This window comes from Agrilus planipennis, unplaced genomic scaffold (genome assembly GCF_000699045.2).
Source record: "Agrilus planipennis isolate EAB-ADULT unplaced genomic scaffold, Apla_2.0 scaffold213, whole genome shotgun sequence".
NCBI classification, from domain to species: domain Eukaryota; kingdom Metazoa; phylum Arthropoda; class Insecta; order Coleoptera; family Buprestidae; genus Agrilus; species Agrilus planipennis.
This window is the reverse complement of record NW_020439124.1, coordinates 255,260-266,517: the sequence shown is the minus strand read 5'-3', so window position 1 is coordinate 266,517 and position 11,258 is coordinate 255,260. Positions and strand designations below refer to the sequence as shown.

General features: G+C 33.8%; 1 protein-coding gene across 3 annotated transcripts in view; it reads left to right on the top strand.

Moving 5' to 3' along the window:
- The window catches only part of LOC108738867 (androgen-induced gene 1 protein-like), a 20,447-nt gene that overhangs the window by 6,214 nt on the left and 2,975 nt on the right, over window positions 1–11,258 (top strand). The window contains exons 1-2 of one of the 3 annotated variants that reach the window (XM_018472481.2): window positions 1,869–2,272; window positions 8,987–9,091. In XM_018472481.2, coding sequence (XP_018327983.1) covers window positions 2,120–2,272; window positions 8,987–9,091 — 258 coding nt within the window. In that variant the 5' untranslated portion in view covers window positions 1,869–2,119. Of the gene's footprint in view, window positions 1–1,868; window positions 2,273–2,506; window positions 2,945–8,986; window positions 9,092–11,258 lie in introns of those variants that run through there. The other 2 variants (XM_018472480.2, XM_018472479.2) reach the window with 2 other exon arrangements.

Sequence of the window (11,258 nt, the reverse complement as noted above, 5' to 3'; positions counted from 1 at the left end):
AGAGATTTGCGGACAATGAAGAAGTAATCGAAGCTGTAAATGGTTATTTTGAGGAGCTTGACGAATCAGTCTATAGAGATGGCATTAATAGACTGGAACACCGCTATGAGAAATGTATCAGCCTTGGAGGAGATTATGTTGAGAAATAAAAAAAAAAAATTTTTAAAAACCTTGTTTTTCTTGGTCAGGCCGGAAACTTATCAATCCACCCTCGTACATCAGAAACATCGGTTATCGTTAAACTGTATTTTAGTTTCAAATTGTTCTTATGTTTTATCTATTTGTATTTCTTCCTATTTTCTCTAAAACTTCTGGAAAACTTTTGTGTGATACAGTGCAAAATTAATAAAAAGTTATTTAAGTTTAATATACAATACATATTTCCCATTGTTTGCACCATTTCAAACGTGAGAGATTCAAAGGTACAAATGATTAGTTACAGTTTTATTTGAACCATTTGCCTTATATTGAATCAGGAAAACACAATCGTTATTAACTGAAATAGAATGTGTGAAATTAGTTAAATCCTGTGAAGATTCATGTCCATTGGATGAAATCGTACCAGAAAAGGCCACCACTACTTTGATAAAAAGAATTATTACATTAAAAAAACTATCAGATATTAATAGTCTAAAATCCCAGAGCCGCCAGACATTAATTATTTTCTGACTGAGTAACAAAATGGATGGAATGGACAGAGATATGCAAAATAGTTTTTTAAAAGTACTTAAATACAAAATGCAAATGCTTTTTTGATTTGTTATTTCAAAAGTAAAATACAAAATAGATTTCCCGTTTGTATTTTAAATAGTAAATGCAAAATACGTATTTTCCAAGTGACTGAGATATAGTTTTTTTATAATATCTTTATGTTATAGTTTCTTCAATTTTAGAACAAATAATTCTTCTATATACTTCCCTATTTACCCTTTGTCACCCGTTTTAATTGGAAAAAAGACACTGATGCCTAAATAGTTTGTTTACAGTGAAAGATCAGAACCAAAATAGAGTTGCAAATAATTTTATTGATGTAAAATCAACATCAATCATTTTATATCAAAATACTTACAACCCCATTTTGTTTCTGATCTTTTACATATTGTAATAAGGGAAAGAAATGGAATCCATAGGTTCTTTAGCTTTTGTTCATCTAATAAGTGAAGTTTTTCAAATCGTTTTCTAAGAATTTTGGATTATACGGTTTATTAGCACACCACAATCTCTCGTAGTTTTCAGTTTGACATAGCTGGTGTATATCAATTCAGTATTGTTTTGCGGGCTGTTTTGTCGTAATTCATAGAATTTCGTAGTTCCTTCCTAAAGGTACGATAAGCGGTGATTTGACAGGTGCTGATATCAATTTAGAAATTCCATGGACCATGAAACTGAACCGAGATAACAATATCGATCCAATATTATAGATTATCCATTTCCACGTTTACAATTTTTTGGTCTCTCTTCAGTTAAAGAATTAGAAGGCATTCATGGAATGTATTTTTGTCTCCTTATTAAGGTTCTAATACCTTCAATAGCCAATGTGAGCAACTTTCATTGATCATTTTATATGTTTGATCGCTGATACTAACAACACTTTTAACGGCAAAAATGTATTTTGCATTTTACAAATAGAAAATACGTTTGGAAAAGTATTTTAAATAAAATACAAAATAAAAAAATTCTCAAACTTGCAGCCAAAACGCTGCCCTGAAATTTCCCGGAACGGGCGCGAGAAACGCCACTGAACTGTGAAATAAACGCATCTTCTTTTAATCATGATATAGCCAATGATAGAAGAGTCACGCGATGTCAAGGTCCAAATGTCTAAAACCTAATGCATTAAATTCATAATTGTGTACTGTGTATTGTATACTGTACTCATCGGTAGAGAGATACATAACATAATACTACTCTCCTCTATTAAAATAGGTTCACTGCCGATAAGTAGTACCTATTTGTATTTTGCGGTTTTCGATAATAGTAAGCAGTATTTTTTTACACACGAACTCAATATAAAACGTGTTAACTGAAAATTTCTAAAGTAAATATCGCGCATTGGCCGATCGATAACTATTACAAGCGTGAACAGCTTCGATAGTTGCAAGTAGTTACAAATTTTCTAATGTTGAGAGGTGTTTTCCACTTCGTTGCCTTGTGCAACTATATTTACGCCCTCTGGTATGATCAGATGTACGTGGAAATAAAAAGGGATAAAGAAGTAACCCCTCAGATATTTTTCAAGGGAAGACTCATATATTTAACGATTTGGAACATGGTAAGGCATTATCTTTTTAGCGTCATTTTCGTTCTATCGTAACTCGTGATAATCACATTCTTATCAGGCAGGAATTACGTGGATACAAAATAAAATACATAATAGTGATAAGCGTTTGTATATATATATATATATGTGTATATGTCTGATGATCCCAATTGAGTATCATTTAAGATAAGTGCGAGGTTATGTGAATAATCGAACTACCTCGGAAAATTCTCAAATTAATTTAGGAGTTCGAAGAATATCCTTGATCCTTCAAGGATTATCTTGTAAATCCATTTATGAACCATGTATATTGTATAATATTAGTGCTATCTGGTGTACAATAGCCAAAGTATGTAAAAACAAGTCGAGAATAGATGGTGTAGATATTCCCATTACAGAAATAAAACGCGGTCCCCTACACGGAATCGATGTCTGTCCAAAGTTCACTTGGAAAATGTGAAGTGTTTTATGCTGTGATTATATGATAGTCCGTCAGTATAGCGAGACTGTAATGTGATAAGTGTTACAATGGCATCGGTACGAACGGTGCTGCATTTTTTAGCATTCGTGCATTTTGGATTTGGATGTTTTTATGACTGGATGTTTGTCAATGTGCCCGTTCAAGTTCATCCAATGGGCTCTGCGTACGGAGGAAAACTCAAATTTTTGACGTTTTGGGATGCGGTTAGTCTGAATTTTCCACTTTCACATCCGGTTTCACGATTTAGTAGCCTTGAAACACTAACCTTTCTCAACGTATTAATTATTCCTTTATTAATGTCTATATCTAAAATTACTACTATCATTATTTTGTAATATTGTTCATGTGCAATGAATATAAAAACTTTTTCTTAAAATTGTTAGTACAAATTACAAATTATGAATACGTTCCCCAAATAAATTTACCATCAGGAATTTATTATTACCGATTATCAAATTATGTACAGTAAGTATCTAAGTAAGTTATGGATATTAAAAAAGGAGTGTCTGTGGGAGTATTTTTTGGAAAACTAATTATTGTTCAAAATTAATATGCCACACCTTGAGAATAGGTACTTTTAAATAATGTATGATAACTATGACCTCTAGTAGATAGGGGTTGAATTCCAACTAGCACATGTTACGACAAAATTCGAAAGCAAAAAAGAAAACTACTTATCTAACAATTTCTCAACGACAGTTGTACTGCAACTTGGCATTTTATATTTTCAGCATATTTTTTTATGTTGTTCCGTTAAGGTCATAATTGATCACGTCTCCAGTTAACTGATTTATTATTAATAAAAGGTTTTGGTAAAAACATACAAGCAAAAACAATTACGAACAATATTGTCTTTAGCAGTATTTTTTGGCTAACAATAAAGGCATAACATGTTGACATTATGTGATATGCTACGTCCAAATTCATTGCTCTTGATGATGTCCAGTTGTTTTTTCGTTTCATTTTATCGATTTTGGTTGTTTCTGCTTGTAGCTAACAGAATGAAGATGCCCAAAAGCGACATAAAAACAATCAAAATTGAAAAAATGGAACAGCACCATCCTAAAATGTATTGCATTATATCGACTTGATGATGAGATAAAGTAATCTGACACTTTCTATGCTGGTGTTATTGTTTAAGTAAAGCAAAGATCATTTTCTCAATAGTCGTCAAATGTTCTTTAGGGCTAATTTTTTTGAAGGCGGTGCTAGGGATCTAGGTACTACAGTTTAATTTTTGGTAATCGTTTTAGATTTTGCTTGTTTCCTCATTGTTTTATTAATTTTTATTACAATAAGCATAGATATTTAGTAAAACCACTTCTACATATGGGTTATTAGGTTATTGCCTAATTGTCCAGAATTTCCCGGACGTCCTGCATTTCAAACAATTTTTAATATTATTTCCCGTAAGAATCGCGTGCAGAACTGTCTAGAAAATTATTTTGTTAATGTTGTGTGTAATTGTTGACCCAAATTTCTGGATATGTATTTGAAGTGTACATAGATACCCTACATCCGAAAAATTAGCTAAAATTAGTATTATTTCTGAAATATAGTTGGAACGTTCAACATTGCCATAGTCCGTAATAAAACTGTAGCATTTACATTATTCTTTCAACATATTAATTAGACTAGAGCAGTTACTGTGAGAACGCCTACTTTTACACACGACAGGCGTTGTAGGGAATATAATAAACATAGAAAGGAGATGTCAGGTGGAAATTGCAGCGGACACTAATAAAAAAAAAGGAATAACATTACACCAATTAATGTGTAACAGAAAGAGATGCCTAGGATTACCTAGGAAGTCAGGATGGAAGGAGTAGTAGGGATCTAAAGCAGAGGATAGCGCAGGGTCGTGTCGCCTTCAATAAAAAGAAGTCACTTCTATGCTCGCGAACGGTTAATTTAAAAATTCGAAAAAGATTGCTAAAGGTGTATGTTTAGAGTGTTGTACGGGTGCGAAACAAGGACAGTGGGCGCGGCGGAAAAGAAAAGGTTAGAAGCGTTCGAAATGTGGTGTTATAGGCGGATGATGAGGATAACGTGGGTAGAGAAGGTTAGAAATGAAGAGGTATTCTATGGAATTCAATAAAAATAGGCGAGATAGATTGGTAGGACATCTTCTAGGTCTAGTCAGAGACATATTAGAGGCATAAACAGGAGTCAAGAGGGATAGAGGTAGACCTAGATTAGATTACTGTTCGCAAGTAGTTAAGGAAGTGGGCTGTTCTAATTTTAGGGAAATGCGAAGTTTAGCTCAGGATAGGAAAGAGTGGAGGTACGTGTCCAACCAGTCTTAGGACTGACGACCTTATGATGATGATGATCAGCAAGAGATGCAGACAAGCAGTATCGGACTTTAAAGAAAGTTTCTTAGGAATTTAAGAAAATAAAGACTCTTATTTAAAGATATAATCTTAAACCGGCAGTTATAAAGCCGACCCTGATCTTTTGCGTACCTAAACAACCTCTAACCACTGTTACCTTACTATTATTCGATTTCGATCTCTCTTATCATTATGTCTGTTCTACTGTCCGAACTTTAGTTCAATCTTTGACAACTTGGTAAAGGCTTTCGCCAATTGGTGGACTGTTGCTGTTCTGATTCGGTTCTATAAAGGCGTCGTCGGTTGTAGTTGCTTCCTGCCGGTTAACATTCGGAAGAACACTGCTTCGAATCCGGGTCCAAGGTTCGAATTTTTCTGTGGTTTCCGTGGATGACTTCGACAAATGCTGGGGCAGTAATATTCCACAGATAATCTTTCATTCTCTTCAGTCTTCATTTCGTCCGTCTCATCTTTCTCACCTGAACTACCAGCCACCCATTCCCACAATTCCTGAAAGGAGGCTGAAGGGAGTCTTCCGCTCTACCTTCCGGCGTAGTTCGGAGGGACTGCCCGCCCACCAGCATTATTGGCTGATAGGAATGAAACATCCAATAGTTTTTTTTTTTTATTGTTGAATCCTAACGTTTCGAGTGGCGAACTTTTAAAGAAGTCCTTCCATCTTGGATGCTGAATGTGGATTGTCATAACAATCTTCAACTTCCGTAGGAAGAGTCGCCAATCCAACATCTAAGATGGGAACTTCATAATCTTTATTTCTCATATCTAATCTACCAATTCATTTTGATGAAGACCTACTTGTTATTAATTTCATATTTTCCAGAAATTAGTCGGTATCTAATAAAAGTAACGTATATTAAAAGTAGAATAAAGCCAACCCTGCATTTGACATAAACATAACAAGAGTGTAAATACTATATTGTTGTTTTTGTTACAGTTGNTATTGTTCATGTGCAATGAATATAAAAACTTTTTCTTAAAATTGTTAGTACAAATTACAAATTATGAATACGTTCCCCAAATAAATTTACCATCAGGAATTTATTATTACCGATTATCAAATTATGTACAGTAAGTATCTAAGTAAGTTATGGATATTAAAAAAGGAGTGTCTGTGGGAGTATTTTTTGGAAAACTAATTATTGTTCAAAATTAATATGCCACACCTTGAGAATAGGTACTTTTAAATAATGTATGATAACTATGACCTCTAGTAGATAGGGGTTGAATTCCAACTAGCACATGTTACGACAAAATTCGAAAGCAAAAAAGAAAACTACTTATCTAACAATTTCTCAACGACAGTTGTACTGCAACTTGGCATTTTATATTTTCAGCATATTTTTTTATGTTGTTCCGTTAAGGTCATAATTGATCACGTCTCCAGTTAACTGATTTATTATTAATAAAAGGTTTTGGTAAAAACATACAAGCAAAAACAATTACGAACAATATTGTCTTTAGCAGTATTTTTTGGCTAACAATAAAGGCATAACATGTTGACATTATGTGATATGCTACGTCCAAATTCATTGCTCTTGATGATGTCCAGTTGTTTTTTCGTTTCATTTTATCGATTTTGGTTGTTTCTGCTTGTAGCTAACAGAATGAAGATGCCCAAAAGCGACATAAAAACAATCAAAATTGAAAAAATGGAACAGCACCATCCTAAAATGTATTGCATTATATCGACTTGATGATGAGATAAAGTAATCTGACACTTTCTATGCTGGTGTTATTGTTTAAGTAAAGCAAAGATCATTTTCTCAATAGTCGTCAAATGTTCTTTAGGGCTAATTTTTTTGAAGGCGGTGCTAGGGATCTAGGTACTACAGTTTAATTTTTGGTAATCGTTTTAGATTTTGCTTGTTTCCTCATTGTTTTATTAATTTTTATTACAATAAGCATAGATATTTAGTAAAACCACTTCTACATATGGGTTATTAGGTTATTGCCTAATTGTCCAGAATTTCCCGGACGTCCTGCATTTCAAACAATTTTTAATATTATTTCCCGTAAGAATCGCGTGCAGAACTGTCTAGAAAATTATTTTGTTAATGTTGTGTGTAATTGTTGACCCAAATTTCTGGATATGTATTTGAAGTGTACATAGATACCCTACATCCGAAAAATTAGCTAAAATTAGTATTATTTCTGAAATATAGTTGGAACGTTCAACATTGCCATAGTCCGTAATAAAACTGTAGCATTTACATTATTCTTTCAACATATTAATTAGACTAGAGCAGTTACTGTGAGAACGCCTACTTTTACACACGACAGGCGTTGTAGGGAATATAATAAACATAGAAAGGAGATGTCAGGTGGAAATTGCAGCGGACACTAATAAAAAAAAAGGAATAACATTACACCAATTAATGTGTAACAGAAAGAGATGCCTAGGATTACCTAGGAAGTCAGGATGGAAGGAGTAGTAGGGATCTAAAGCAGAGGATAGCGCAGGGTCGTGTCGCCTTCAATAAAAAGAAGTCACTTCTATGCTCGCGAACGGTTAATTTAAAAATTCGAAAAAGATTGCTAAAGGTGTATGTTTAGAGTGTTGTACGGGTGCGAAACAAGGACAGTGGGCGCGGCGGAAAAGAAAAGGTTAGAAGCGTTCGAAATGTGGTGTTATAGGCGGATGATGAGGATAACGTGGGTAGAGAAGGTTAGAAATGAAGAGGTATTCTATGGAATTCAATAAAAATAGGCGAGATAGATTGGTAGGACATCTTCTAGGTCTAGTCAGAGACATATTAGAGGCATAAACAGGAGTCAAGAGGGATAGAGGTAGACCTAGATTAGATTACTGTTCGCAAGTAGTTAAGGAAGTGGGCTGTTCTAATTTTAGGGAAATGCGAAGTTTAGCTCAGGATAGGAAAGAGTGGAGGTACGTGTCCAACCAGTCTTAGGACTGACGACCTTATGATGATGATGATCAGCAAGAGATGCAGACAAGCAGTATCGGACTTTAAAGAAAGTTTCTTAGGAATTTAAGAAAATAAAGACTCTTATTTAAAGATATAATCTTAAACCGGCAGTTATAAAGCCGACCCTGATCTTTTGCGTACCTAAACAACCTCTAACCACTGTTACCTTACTATTATTCGATTTCGATCTCTCTTATCATTATGTCTGTTCTACTGTCCGAACTTTAGTTCAATCTTTGACAACTTGGTAAAGGCTTTCGCCAATTGGTGGACTGTTGCTGTTCTGATTCGGTTCTATAAAGGCGTCGTCGGTTGTAGTTGCTTCCTGCCGGTTAACATTCGGAAGAACACTGCTTCGAATCCGGGTCCAAGGTTCGAATTTTTCTGTGGTTTCCGTGGATGACTTCGACAAATGCTGGGGCAGTAATATTCCACAGATAATCTTTCATTCTCTTCAGTCTTCATTTCGTCCGTCTCATCTTTCTCACCTGAACTACCAGCCACCCATTCCCACAATTCCTGAAAGGAGGCTGAAGGGAGTCTTCCGCTCTACCTTCCGGCGTAGTTCGGAGGGACTGCCCGCCCACCAGCATTATTGGCTGATAGGAATGAAACATCCAATAGTTTTTTTTTTTTATTGTTGAATCCTAACGTTTCGAGTGGCGAACTTTTAAAGAAGTCCTTCCATCTTGGATGCTGAATGTGGATTGTCATAACAATCTTCAACTTCCGTAGGAAGAGTCGCCAATCCAACATCTAAGATGGGAACTTCATAATCTTTATTTCTCATATCTAATCTACCAATTCATTTTGATGAAGACCTACTTGTTATTAATTTCATATTTTCCAGAAATTAGTCGGTATCTAATAAAAGTAACGTATATTAAAAGTAGAATAAAGCCAACCCTGCATTTGACATAAACATAACAAGAGTGTAAATACTATATTGTTGTTTTTGTTACAGTTGTTACAAACATTACTATTTGCTGTCTGCACACTCAACGATATCAAAGGAACGAATGAAATTGAGCCTAATGTGAAACCAACGATAAGAAAATTTAAGGATAAGGTAAGTTATGCATTTCGTATGAATTTCAATTATATAACATAAGTACTATTTCTTTCATATATGTAAATTACACGTCATTTACATTCCCACCTAACATTCATATCAACAAGGCATTCTTCGTCCAAAATAGAAATAAAACATGTTAAAGAATACATAATATTCCTGATACTTCGAATTTATTGAAAAAATATTTTTTCTTTCTTAATTTTCGAAGATTAATAATAATATGTAATTTAATTGATTGCAAGGAATCATAAGTTTGGTTGGACTGAAAAAATTGCGTTCATTTTACTTTTAAATGGTACAGCGCCAGGAAATTGCTAAAATACGAAACCGGTTTGGATATTAAAAATAAATCTGTGTTTACGAGATTGAAATCAAAGTCCGAAAGTCCAAAGTGGAAAAATAAGTTCAATATATACCTGTAGGTACCTACTACAAACGTGCAAGAGCATTTTCTTCTGAAATTTGTTTGCTTAATAGCGCTGCTGATACATGGGCATGATATCAAAAATCAGTGTTTTTTTTTTTCATTACATACATATTAATCTCTGAAAAGAATCGTATATCGCTGCAAAAAAATAATTTTCCCATCAACTTTTCGTTAAAAATTACTTTGGAAATCTATAAATTCTCGAACCGCTCAGGATGGCCTTTTAGTAACGTGACGTCACAATTGTCTTGTTTATCGAAAAGGCATATTTATTTTTGTACATATGTTACAATTATGCTAAAAGTGCAAAAAAGTAAATTTCATATACGCCTACGAAACGCCCAAAAATGCCTACAATTGTTCTCATCTACGGTCCTGCTATAAATCATAGTATTACGATCCATCCTGCTGTATTGCAACCGTCTCCTTTATTGAGCTGTCTGTCCCAACAACACACTTAAACGATCTTATTAAAACTGCAATGCAAATAAAATCTGCCAAATATATTGACTTGCAAATCGAGATGGAAATAAAGAAAATTAGAAATGAAAATCCTACACCTGAAGCAGCGATTTTAATTTCAAAATTTGAAGAGGAGACAGGGTAATAGCATTTTATAAAACAACTTCTTACGTTTTTAAAGCAAATGAAAATTCTAAAAGAAAATCCCAACTCTTTAAATTATGCTACTATTTGTTTGTAATCCCTGTCCACAATGTCTCAGTAGATAGAGCTTTTCGTTAATGTCGAATGTCAGCCCAGAGGACTGACGAATGAAATCGCCTGTCCCAGACGATTTTACAGTATCAAATTAATTATAACATGAATTACACATATGTTAAAGGGTACGAACAATTATTGAAAAGCTTACAATCTTCTGAAAAGCATAGTCATCCAAGTAGTTTTATTCTAAAATAAAGAATAATAGTATTTATCATAAAATTGAGTATTTTTATGCATTTTGTTCTACAACGTCCCGACGAGGCCCTAGCAAACAAATACGACAACCCTAAGAAGCACATGTGAACGACTTTTCTTATTGACCATTTAATTTTTCTGAACATTACGTATAGATTTATCTGTTTATCGATAATTCCGCTAACAGTGAACAACTTTCATCAATTGCAGCGTTCGCAACGTGTGCTATGTGCTTAATGTAGTGACGTCACGCATTCTCTCCAAGGTCATTCAACAAAAACATTCAAAAACTATTTCTGGACCATACGAAAAAATTTTATTCGCAGAAAATCAAAAAGAAATTGCAAAGCGCCGTAACGTTTTAAAACTGCTTTCAGGCTTACAAAGCAGATTTCAAATTTCGTTTAAATTAACTTTTTATGTCGAATTACAAAACCGCAAACATGCAGATAAGTAGTGGACGTTATGCCATTAACCGGTTAATTGACTCAATTAACTTGATTTAAAAGTAATTTAGTACAATCGTTTCTATCTAGAACGGCCTTTGTCAAATGTATTCGTTCGTAAACGACGTGATACATATTTTTACACTTTGTTAATTACTTGCTAAAAGGTATTTTACAGAGTTACAGACAGACAATAGAAATGTAAATGTTGGCTTATCACTTAATGATATGTGTATTCAAATGTTATTCAAATAAAGAAATTTTCAAACGACTGGTTGGTAACTTAATGGCAAACTTTCGTTTAAAATCGACGAACGCCCTGTACAGGATTCAGATTTTTTAAAAAATATATAAATATATTTATATATAC